The sequence below is a fragment of the Lithobates pipiens genome, unplaced genomic scaffold, assembly GCF_037356315.1.
Source record: "Lithobates pipiens isolate NorthernLeopardFrog02 unplaced genomic scaffold, aLitPip1_a1.2 Scaffold_8, whole genome shotgun sequence".
Classification (NCBI taxonomy): domain Eukaryota; kingdom Metazoa; phylum Chordata; class Amphibia; order Anura; family Ranidae; genus Lithobates; species Lithobates pipiens.
The window spans coordinates 563,697,440-563,710,095 of record NW_027507903.1 but is presented as its reverse complement, the minus strand read 5'-3'; the positions used below and the strand labels follow the sequence as shown (position 1 = coordinate 563,710,095).

At 49.6% G+C, this 12,656-nt stretch overlaps 1 protein-coding gene across 1 annotated transcript in view; it reads right to left on the bottom strand.

Moving 5' to 3' along the window:
- Positions 1-12,656, bottom strand: part of LOC143962274 (adhesion G protein-coupled receptor E3-like) — a 315,163-nt gene that overhangs the window by 17,987 nt on the left and 284,520 nt on the right. Inside the window, exon 15 of the mRNA XM_077471584.1 lies at positions 11,416-11,476. Within this exon, the coding sequence (XP_077327710.1) occupies positions 11,416-11,476 (61 nt within the window). The remainder of the gene's footprint in view (positions 1-11,415; positions 11,477-12,656) is intronic.

Genomic DNA, 12,656 nt, shown 5'->3' with positions numbered 1-12,656 from the left:
AGCTGAGTGTGTACTGGTGTACAGGTGTGCACAGATGGGGGGGGGGCAGCTAAGTATGTACAGGTGTGAGAGTGGCAGCTGAACATGTACAGATGTGAGGGGGGCTGAGTGTGTACAGGTGTGAGGGGGGCAGCTGAGTGTTTCCATGTGTGAGGAGGGAGCTGAGTGTGTACAGGTGTGAGGGGGCAGCTGAGTGTGTACAGATGTAGGGGGGAAGGCAGCTGAGTATGTACAGGTTTGAGGGGGCAGCTAAGTGTGTACAGGCGTGAGGGGGGCAGCTGAGTGTCTACAGGTATGGGGGGGGGGCAGCTGAGTGTCTACATGTGTGAGGGGGCAGCTGAGTGTGTACAGCTGTGAGGGGGGAAGGCAGCTGAGTGTGTACAGGTTTGAAGGGGCAGCTGAGTGTGTACAGGCGTGAAGGAGCAGCTGTGTGTGTACAGGCGTGAGGGGGACAGCTGTGTGTGTACAGGCGTGAGGGGGACAGCTGTGTGTGTACAGGTGTGAGGGGGCAGCTGAGTGTGTACAGGCATGAGGGGGACAGCTGAGTGTGTACAGGTGTGAAGGGGGCAGCTGGGTATGTACAGGTGTGAAGGGGGGCAGCTGAGTGTATACAGGTGTGAGGGGGGCAGCTGAGTGTGTACAGGTGTGAGGGGGACAGCTGAGTGTGTACAGGTGTGAAGGGGGGCAGCTGAGTGTGTACAGGTGTGAAGGGGGGCAGCTGAGTGTGTACAGGTGTGAGGGGGACAGCTGGGTATGTACAGGTGCGAAGAGGGGCAGCTGAGTGTCTGCAGGTGTGAGGGAGCAGCTGAGTGTGTACAGGCGTGAGGGGTACAGCTGAGTGTATACAGGCGTGAGGGGGACAGCTGAGTGTGTACAGGTGTGAAGGGGACAGCTGGGTATGTACAGGTGTTAAGGGGGGCAGCTGAGTGTATACAGGTGTGAGGGGGACAGCTGAATGTGTACAGGTGTAAAAGGAGAGGGTAGTTGAGTGTCTACATCTGTGAGGGGGGCTGAATGTCAACTGGTGTAAAGGGGGGGGGTGTCTACTGGTGTGAGGGTGGGCTGAGTGTCTACAGGTGTATGGGTGAGCTGAGCGCACACAAGTATGAGGAGGCCGAGTGCGTAAAGGTGTGACGAAGGGGCTGAGTGCCTAGAGGTATGAGGGAGGCTGAGTGCATAGAGGTGTGATGAGGGGGCTGAATTCGTACAGGTGTGAGGGGGGCTGAGTTCCTACAGGTATGAGGGGGCAGCTGAGTGTGTACAGGTGTAAAGAGGGAGGGTAGTTGAGTGTCTACATCTGTGAGGGGGGGCTGAATGTCAACTGGTGTAAGGGGAGGGCTGAGTGTCTACTGGTGTGAGGAGGGCTGAGTGTCTACTGGTGTGAGGGTGGCCTCACTGTCTACAGGTGTGTGGGTGGGCTGAGTGTGTACAGGTATGAAGGGGGCTGAGTGTGTACAAGTGTGAGGGGGCTGTATCAGTACAGGTATGATGGGGCTGAGTGCGTAAAGTTGTGATGAGGGGCTGAGTGCGTACAAGTGTGAGGGGGGCTGAGTGCGTACAGGTGTAACGAAGGGGCTGGGTGTGTACAGGTGTGAGGGGGGCTGAGGGTGTACAGGTGTGAGGGGGGCTGAGGGCGTACAGGTGTGAGGGGGGCTGAGGGCGTACAGGTGTGAGGGGGGCTGAGGGCGTACAGGTGTGAGGGGGGCTGAGGGCGTACAGGTGTGAGGGGGCTGAGGGCGTACAGGTGTGAGGGGGGCTGAGGGCGTACAGGTGTGAGGGGGGCTGAGGGCGTACAGGTGTGAGGGGGCTGAGTGCGTACAGGTGTGAGGGGGGCTGAGTGCGTACAGGTGTGATGAAGGGGCTGGGTGCGTACAGGTGTGAGGGGGGCTGAATGCATTCAGGCATAATCAGTAAAAGCGGGTGCCAGATATAGGACCAGAACCGGGTGGCAAATGCTCTAGGTACACCCCTGGTAATGCCCAGTATGTTCCAACACTTAATGGAGGGATGTCTAGGAGATTTCAGGTTTGAGTCTGTGTTATGTCTGGTACACACTACTTCTTCTTTTGTTCAACCCACCGAATTGAATGAATAAAAACTGACAGCTCCAGTCGGAGCCACTGTACACTCCAATCAGCGCTGTCCGCCATGGGCTGAAAGCGCTGATCAGGAATTGGTCAGCTGCTGGTTTTTTCTTGGATCCAGTGCCATACACACAGGCTGAATGCTGGCTGTTTTTTACTGACTTCTGTTTATGATGAGATATCGAAGATTAGAGGGGAGGGGATTAGAGGGGAGGGGACAGTGAGAAAAGTCCAAGGGGGAGTGGTAATATATAAGGAAGAGGCGGGGCTGGGCTGGGAAACAGAAAGTTGTGGATAAAGAAATGAGGAGGCAGTTTTTTGCTCTGCTTCTCCAGCATGGCTGAGATGTCACTCAGATGAGGGCCTTTATGGATGACCAGGTGAGCTGATCGAGGCTGGGAGGTGATGGTTGCTGTGCATGCAGAGTTTGCAGCCTCTGGCACTCTGTTTTCACCAGGGCCCTCATTTGGGACCATGCGCCAGGCAAGGAGCCCTCTGGGGGGAACAATCCGGTCCCCCAGCAAAGCATAGCCAGCCGTCTGCCTGAACGGGGTCTGGGTGGACTCCACGCCACCAGCCCAGCTCGGTGGGCGGGGCCACGGGCCGTTATGGTGCCGCTTCCTCGCCTATGAATCGCAGAACTACTACCTCCTCTGCCTGCATCGCTGCGCGGGGAGGAAGGCTTAGGAGGGAGACTTATTAGTATGGCCATCAGGCTGCTTATACAAAAAAAAGGGGCGGGGCTCCGCGGGTGGGCGTGGCCTATACCGGCGGCTCGAGATGGCACAAGATGGCGGTGGAAGGACGAGGTTGACCTTCCAGGTCATGGTATGTGAGGGCATGTGTGGAACTGTGGCAGGAGGCGGAGCTTCAGGGGTGAGACAGGCAGTACAACGGAGGGACTCCACGGCCCCCAGGACCTCTTTGCCTGGGGGGCTGATGACACCACCGGTCCTGGTCTGGGACCGCAGGTCGGAAGGCGAGCTGTCAGTGTGCGAGGAGGAGGAGCCGCAGGAATGCAAGCCAGCGATGGAGGCAAGCGAGGCGGCTGTTGGGGTTCCAGTCAGCCTGGTAAGTCAAATAATGTCTAAATGTTTTTCGTTTAAGTTGCATTGCAGGATTTGTTGGGGGGTTGGAAAGGGGGGTGCAATGTCGGCAGTAGTTGCTCCTCCTTGAACAGGGTTGGTGGATGCTGGCCCACAAGTGGCGGGCGGTGCACCTGCCAGTTTGGGGACAGTGGGGCAGTGGTGGGGTTGTCAGGTAATGGTAGGATGGAGATGGTAAGGATTGCAGATGCAAAATAAATAAATAAATATAAAATAAATAAAAATAAATAAATAAATAAAAATGTGAGATGTACGGGTGCTTTGAGGGTCCCCTGGGAACACAATTAAATAGGGGGTCCGGGATACGATTTGAAAAGCCAAGTGTGTGGAGATCTTCTCGTTATGGCCACCTTTAAAAAAAAGAAAAAAAAAAAAAAAAGGGGGGAATTTACATTTTAAGTGTATAGGGTCAAGCAGGAAGATCAAGGGAAAAAGGATGAAGGTAAGAGGAGGTACCGATCGCTTTTGCCGAAGGCAGTCGCCATTATGCGATTGTCATGGGGGGAAGAACCCGAACATGGTTCGGCGTTGTTCTGTTATATGTAGGCCATTGGTAGGTGCACATGTTAAAAAGGGGGATCTGATTGGCTACGGGATGATGAGCGGTTTAGACCGCGCAGGTCGGTATGGCCGTTTCTTAATGGGGATCAATGGATAGCGGCTTCTGCATGCGGTTTCTGTAGTAGTAGAGGCAACTATACCCCCCTCGGCTGAAAAGAAAGGGGTGGGTTGGCAGTGCAATGTTAGCTCCTGTCAGTTGAGTTAAACACGAGTGTTAAAAGGGTGGGGGGACCCATCCATTGTATTGTGGCTTCATGTGAGGACAATGTACAGGCGAGCCTAGTCACACAAGGGATGACTTTTGGAAAGGGGTGAAAAGGTTGCAGCCTTTCGTAAGTAGATACGGAAATAGCGTGGCTGCTTGCCTCCGGGGTTTTTAATGGGGTCTACAGTGGGGGTGGTGCCTGAGAAGGAACCAGACACGTTTCGCCTCATTTCCCCACTTATCTGTCAAAAAAAAAAAAAAAAGAAGAGTTCTATCATAATCCGATGCGGTGCACTGTGTCCGATACTTCATGTACACAGCTATAAGGTGGGTTAGGTGGGATGGAAAAGGGGCACCTATGGCAAACTAGGAATCCGTGTTCACTTGCTTCCAGTTTATTCGGAGAGCTTTGGCTGCTGGATAGATGCTGGCAAGAGGAGTTTTTTTTACTTGGAACGATGCCTGCCCATGGGTTTCTCAATTTAGTGGGCTATGGTTAGATGTTTAGTTCTTTACCGGAGTGGGGGGGTAGAGACGTGTCGGTCCCTGATTCAATCATCCATGGCTTGGACGTTTGTGTGTTGGGCCGCCTTCCTCCGATGTGTGTGCGATTATACTTTATACATTGCAGCACATTGCAGGTAGGTTCATTAGTGCCATTGGCTGCAAAACACAGGGGGCTGACGAGGGATATTGTACTATTTTGTTCTGGCATTGCGATTGTTTCAGGGGTTATGGAGGGTCATCTCTCAGTGACCAAGTTGGAGGTACTATAGAAGGGGGTGTGTGAGGCCCAGGGACGGCGTGAGGTACAGTTGAGGACTTTGCATTCATTGCTGGGTAAGTTCAATTTCACCTGCCGGTTTTATTCCAATGAGCGGGTTTTGGCCGACGGCTGCCGTCTGCTACAGTGGGGGTTTCAGGCCCTGGATAATTTAAACAGTTAAATGCGGAACACGGGGAGGGTTCGAAGGTTTGGTACGAGTTCTTGGCCACATATAACGGACGATGGGTGGATGCCAGGTCGATGGGAAAAGAGGTCACGAACACGGCGGGGTAAACAGGTTTGGGGGAAATTTCTCTTTCAGGGGCAATAGAGTGAGGAATTTGGCCCCAAGTTTGTTGGGTGGAAGTGGGGTGTTCATTCGTGAATTTGTGCTATTGGAATTTTTCCAGTGGTTGCGGCTATGGAGCTGGGGTAAGGGTCATGCAGGAACCTGACATGGAGTTGAATTGTGATTATGTGGGTGTGGTTACGTGGTCAACCACATGTCCGCATTGTCACAACTGGTCATACGGTGGCTATGCCATTTTGTGTTGCGTTAGGTGCAGTTGAACATTTTCTGTATGATATTCATCTTGCAGGCTTCAGAAACACGGGGGGCTTACTCGTGCATCTATTTTCGGTGGGATAGGTTCAGAGAGTTAGCCGGACACAGAGGGGGAGGGGTTCCCTACTCGGGCTGGATAGGGGAGATGGCATTGGAGTCACCACGGGAGGTAACAGGGCAGTCAGCCAGCGAGTCCACATGGGCGGCTTATGTAAAGGTATGAAGAGAAGGGTAGGTTGTTCGGTGCAGGAGTCTGAGGTCGAACATGGCTGTGTGGGGGGTAAGGTTGTTGGTGGTACTGTGGTTCCAGGAACTTGGTAAACGGGGTTGGTATCTGCCATCGAGCGGAAACTGGTGGGTTTTGGCTTTTGTTTAACCTGCTGTGCAGGGTGGATTTCAAAAAGGAGTTTGGGTTGGACAATAAATAAAAAAAAAAAAAATGATCAAAGGGTTAGAGGGGTGGAGGTGCTGCTGTTTGTGTTACCAGGATTCGGAGTAATAAAAAATAAATAAAAATAAAATATATAAATCATCAAATAATGTAAAAAAAAAAAAAAGGGATAAAACGTTTAGAGGGTTTCTAGGGTTTGGAACAGATGGCATGGGGGGCAGTTCATGTGGCACAAGGCTGGGAAGTATTGGTCGAGGTTCCAGTTTGGGTGGGTGTTCTGAAAATGCCACTGGGATGCAAGGTTGGATGGTGCAGAATACGCTTCACACTCCTTCCACATCGGGGCAGCTTTAGAAGCTGCCAGATATGGGTTGGATGAGGCGGCGGTAAGGAGGAATGGTAGGTGGGAAGCAAAGCGATTACGCACTTACCTATGCCTTCATGTGGTGGTGGAATAAATAATAATAATAATAAAAAAAAACAAAAAAAAAAACACATGAGTGGGGGAGTAGTCTGTACATACGAGCTGTGTTTGTGGTATGGGGTTACATTGGTTTACTTTAAAGTTGGTGCTACCTTTGCCGTTTTTGTTTTGTTTTTGTCCAGATGGAGGACTTATACGCCTTGTCTGGATTTTCTTTGTTATCTGTATGTTTGTTGGGGGGGCCAGGAGAGCAGATGCGAGATCGGTTGGCAGACAGTTGGGTAGTTAGAGGAGGGAGGCATGTGTTCACTGGCTAGGTGTATGGGGGTTGAGGTGCAGCAAGGTGATATGGGAAGTGGAACGTTAGGCGCAGCGGGATAAACCGCCGGCCATTTGGGTTATGCATGCAAGGGGTAATGTTTTTGGGTTCGAATGATCAGGGAGCTGATCTCGGACGTTAAGTCAGATATTTTACGACTTCGTACAGTTGTCTAACACTCAGGTGGTCGGGAGGTTGTGGCTCAGAATGGGGGGCCTGGTGATCAGGAAAGTAGAGGTGGAAACTAATGTGGGCCTGTAATTGAGGGTGTTAGAATACACCTCTAGGTAGTGGGGATAGTTTTCTGGGCTCTGGGACTCAAAGATGGGATCCAGCGGGCCCCGGGGGTGTGGGGGAGCCCTTAAGGGTAAGGTGTCATCCTTGCGGGCTGTGGCGGTGTTTTGTTGGTCTTTGACGGTGGCAGTAAACATATGTGATGGAAAGGGGTGGGGGGCTCATCGGTAGTATGTGCCCCTCCGGTGTATTCCAGCGAAAGGTTAGCTGGAATACTGTAATGGTTGCACTGCGGGAAGGGGGTTGTCTCCGAGCAGGTTATCCGCTGGAGGCCTATCGTGTGGAAAAAGGTCCCGCAGTGTATTGGTGGAATATGTGTTGGAGTTCCGGGGTGCCGTCAAAGACCAACAGACTGGAGTTGAACAAGTTGTTACGGAGGTGATATTTTGGTATATATTTGATATTGGAGTTATTTATATGGTGTGAATAATAAATAGGCTGCTATGGCCATTTATACTCCAAAATTAAGGTGTGGTCTCATCATTTTAGAAGTGTAAGAAATGGGGATGGTGGAGTACAAGTGGTATAGCAGTAAGAGGCAAGTTGGGTACCTCTGAACTACACTGGTCAAGTGAGGCCCGGAACGGAAAAGACAGAAAAGAAAAAGTAGTGCAGGGCCGGGCATGACCATGTGTTTAGGGGAGACAATGCATGGGTTAATATGAAGAGATTAGAGGGGAGGGGACAGTGAGAAAAGTCCAAGGGGGAGTGGTAATATATAAGGAGGAGGCGGGGCTGGGCTGGGAAACAGAAAGTTGTGGATAAAGAAATGAGGAGGCAGTTTTTCCCACCCACCCTCCCTATATGTTGTCTGTGTTTGTTGGTTTATGTGTTTTCTTTCTTTCAGGAGCATGGCAGATGGTCGTCATGGCAGCTGTGGATTGGCGGTGTTTTGTTGGTCTTTGACGGTGGCAGTAAACATATGTGATGGAAAGGAGTGGGGGGCTCATCGGTAGTATGTGCCCCTCCGGTGTATTCCAGCGAAAGGTTAGCTGGAATACTGTAATGGTTGCACTGCGGGAAGGGGGTTGTCTCCGAGCAGGTTATCCGCTGGAGGCCTATCGTGTGGAAAAAGGTCCCGCAGTGTATTGGTGGAATATGTGTTGGAGTTCCGGGGTGCCGTCAAAGACCAACAGACTGGAGTTGAACAAGTTGTTACGGAGGTGATATTTTGGTATATATTTGATATTGGAGTTATTTATATGGTGTGAATAATAAATAGGCTGCTATGGCCATTTATACTCCAAAATTAAGGTGTGGTCTCATCATTTTAGAAGTGTAAGAAATGGGGATGGTGGAGTACAAGTGGTATAGCAGTAAGAGGCAAGTTGGGTACCTCTGAACTACACTGGTCAAGATATGCTGCAACCAGTTGAGACTTTGAGCATTAAGTGGTGATTGCTCTTCCAAAGCAGATGACAAGACTTCACATGTCACATAACGGCACACTCTCACAAAATGGCGCCTGGCAAATTCCACATTTATGGAGTGATTGTCGATTGATTGGCAAGGAACCAGAGTGCTTAAGCAAGCATTTTTGGAGATGTGTAGCATGGATCCTTGCAGCAATTTCTTTGGGAGTTAAAGCTTTGTTTGACCTCATGGTCATTTCCTGAGGTGAGCGGTCATTTCATCTATAGGTGGTGCTGGTTGCTGTCTTTCACCTTTTGTTTTCATTGGATTACACCTTTAATAAGGATATGGATTGAGCAGTTGTTTATATATCATCCTTTGCACTTTATAAATTACTTTTCTCATCCTTTTCTGGACTTATTACACAATTTTGTAATTTATTTTATGTTTTTCATTCATGATCTTATTTATTTAGTTAATTGAGCAAGTGCACCATTTTCACACAAATCAAAGTCCAGGGACACGCCATCCATCCCCAAGGCTTCCTCAATTGGGTACAGTCCGGTCAGGCAGCATTCCGCCCCTCGAGACAGCTGGTGTTGGCACACCTAAGACCCACTGCTACTTCTCATGGTGAAACAGAGAGACGCTTAGCTATCAAGATTTTACCTTAAAAGAGAAGTGTGGGATTTTTTTTTGTTCATCCCATGATCATACTTACCTAGGTGGATGCAGCATCTAACCGGTGCTGCATCTGTCCCCCAGTCACCTCTTCACTGAGAATCGAGCCATTGAACACCGCCGATGGCTCAGTTCTCTCACCTCCCCGGGCGGAGAGGTGCTACCTGTCAGTCAGCAGCTCTCCTGCTCTGCTCCTCCACGCTCGTTGTAACGCAGAAATGTGGAAGGGTGAGGAGCGAGCATCTTAGCGGCTAGCTGAGGGGCTGAGACTGCCATCAGTCCAGGCACCTGGCAGATCCAGACTTCCGAAGTCGCGATGACGCAGTGCCTGGACTGATCTGTTTGATGTCAGCAGAGAGCGAACTTCAGACCGCCCTCTGCTGAAAATGGGTCACAGTAGTGCAAAACTAATTGCACTCCTGTGACCCATAGAAGAAGTCCAGCGAATGAGCTCACGCTTCTCCTTTAACTTTACCAGAGGGGGAGTTATGGCACGTACACATGACCGGACTTTTTGACAGCAAAGCAAATTCAATCATGTGTGGGCTCCATCGGACCTTTGCTGTCAAAATCCGACAGACTTTAGAAATAGAACATGTTTTAAATCTTCCTGCTGGAACTCTGCTGGACCCAGTTCCTAGCGGGAAACCTGTTCGTCTGTATGCTGGTCCAACGGACCACATATGATACAAGGGCAGCTACAGCACCTGCCTGCGAGAATCCATCCTATCGTGCTGGTTCTCGGCTGCAGGCTACCATACATCTCGCGCTCACTGCAATAGGAAAAAACACGTCAATGTCCCTTGGGTCTGGCATGGATTTTAAGGGGAACCCCCATGCCAAGATCCATACCAGGCCTTTATCTGAGCACATCGCCTGGCCGATCAGGAAAGGGGGTGAGGACGAGCGAGCCCCCCCCCAGCATGATGTCACCGCCTGGGGCATGCTGGGACTGTGCGGTCATAAGGGGAGGGGTCACCGGGTGACATCACCCCATGCCTGTATAAGTCGTTGTGCACCGTGTACACAGCATTACAGCGGAAGAGAGTGTTTCAACATCGGAAGAAGAGAAGAGGGAAGAAGACGATGGAAGAGACCGCGCCACCAGCTAGCAAAAGAGCAGAAGATAGCGGAGGAGCCCAGGAGAAGTATCGGAGAGAGGGAAAAGAGGCCAGAGAGCGGAAGAAGAACCGAAGAAAGGGAGAGAAGGCCAGAGAGTGGGAGAAGAGGCTGGAGAGAGCGGAGGAGTAGGAAGAGACCCCTGAAGAAGGAAGAGACCCCCGAAGCTGCCTAATAATTTACTTTAAAAATCTGTCTAGTGTGTTTTTTTATTGACTTTCTTTCCCCCAAGTGAATGGGTAGGGGTACAATGTACCCCATACTTATTCACATAGGGTGGGGGGCAGGATCTGGGGGCCCTCTTATTAAAGGGGGCTCCCGGATTCGATAAGCCCTCCGCCCACAGACCCCGACAACCAACTGCCAGGATTTTCAGGAAGAGGCCTTTGTCCTCATCAACATGGGGACAAGGTGCTTTGGGGTGCGAGGCCCGCACCCACCCCCCCATGTTGAGGGCATGCGGCCTGGTACGGTTCCGGAGGGGGGGGCACTCGCTCGTGCCGACCCCCTTTCCTGACCGGCCGGGCTGCGTGTTCGGATAAGGGTTTGGCCGTTTTTTCGGTGTAGGGGGTTCCCCTTAAAATCTATACCAGGCGACGCGGCTTGCAAGTTGTCAATCTCGCTGATAAAAGCGGCGAGATTGACTTCCTTTTCTAGTCCCGTCGTAACTCATCACGTTCAAAATGAACGGACTTTAGTCCGTGTGTAGGCAAGTCCGTTCATTTGGAAGTCCGTTGTAACTCCGTCGGGAAGTCCGGTCATGTGTGGGCAAGTTCGTTCATTCGGAAAGTCCATCGGAACTCCGCCGGAAGTCCGTCGGTAAGTCTGTCGGACCTAGTCTGCTGGAAAGTCCAGTCGTGTGTACGCGGCATTAGTTTAGCTGCTGAGAATTCAAGGAGGGTTAGTATAACAAGTCCTTGTTACAGAAAGAGGTGGTGTGAGGGTTACAGATAGATTTCATGTGAGGGTTATAGGGAGGTTAAATGTAAAGGCATTGCTCTCAACGCTGACCAAAAAATAAACAGTGTCAAGCTGATGACAATAAGGCCCCTTTCACACTAACGTCCCGTTCAGGCCCGCCTGTCAGTTTTTCAGGCGGACCTGAACGGGTGCTCCATAGAGCTCTATGGAGCGTCGGATGTCAGCGGTGACATGTCCGCTGACATCCGACCCGCTCCGATCCGAAAAAGTGTGACGGAGGAAAAAGCTATTTTTCCATCCGTCTGCGGATCGGATCGGATGACGACGGGCACTGCGGTCCGTCGTCATCCGATCTCCCATAGGGGAGAGCGGCGCTGTGACAGGTCCGTCCCTGCACAGTGTGCAGAGACAGACCTGTCATCTCCCTGCTCAGCGGGGATCGGCGGAGTGATCCCCGCTGAGCAAACGGATATCCACGGGGCGGATCAGAACTGATCCGCCCCGTGTGAAAGGACCCTAAAAATTTATATATTGATTGAAAGTACCTTCATTCATTGGACATGGATAAATCAGATCAACAGTAATTTAACAACGATGAAAATGTATGAATAATTTGCTGTACTTACTGTGATAAATGCACAGAGTGGACCTAGAAAGCTCCAAACAATACCATGACCGAGCCAGCAACTGATCAAAAGAACAAAAAAATATAGTTCACATCTACTATATACAATATGATTAGAACCCAAAAGGATATAACGCAAAACAAACCAGTACTTTCTCTAAAATATGTACAGTAACAGTGACATCAGTACTCTGAGCTTAACCACTTGCTTACTGGGCACTTAAACACCCTTCCTGACCAGACCAATTTTCAGCTTTTGGTGCTCTCACACTTTGAATGACAATTACTCAGTCATGCAACACTGTACCCAAATGAATTTTGTGTCCTTTTTTTCCCACAAATAGAGCTTTCTTTTGGTGGTATTTGATCACCTCTGGGGTTTTTATTTTTTGCGCTATAAATGAAAAAAGACCGAAAATTTTGAAAAAAAACGCATATTTCTTTGTTTCTGTGATAAAATTTTGCAAATTATAATTTTTTTTTCATAAATTTTGGCCACAATTTATACTGCTACATATCTTTGGTAAAAATAACCCAAATTAGTGGATATTATTTGGTCTTTGTGAAAGTTAGAGAGTCTACAAGCTGTGGTGCGAATCGCACAAAATTGATCACACCTGATGTACTGGTGGCCTATCTCATTTCTTGCGACCCGAACAAGTCAGGAAAGTACAAATACCCCCCAAATGACCCCTTTTTTGAAAGTAGACATTCCAAGGTATTTACTAAGATGCATGGTGAGGTTTTTGATGTTGTCATCTTTTTCCCACAATTCTTTGCAAAATGAAGATTTTTTTTTTTTTTTTTTCCTCACAAAATTTTCAATGTAATAGGTTATTTCTCTCACATGGCATGTGTATACCACAAATGACACCCCAAAATGCGTTCTGCTACTCCTTCTGAGTATTACGATACCAAATGTGTGAGACTTTTACACAGCCTGGCCACATACAGAGGCCCAATATTGAAATAGCACCATCAGGCGTTCTAGGAGCATAAATTACACATTTCATTTCTCAACCACCTATTACATTTTTGAAGGCCCTGGAGCACCAGAACAATGGAAATGCCCACAAAGTGACCCCATTTTGGAAAGCTAACACCCCAACGTATAATCTATAAGGCATAATGAGTCGTTTGAATGGTTCATTTTTTTTCCAGAAGTTTTGGGAAAATGTGGAAAAAAAATGAAACCGCATTTTTTTTACGCAAAGTTGTCCATTTATAAGATATTTCCAACAC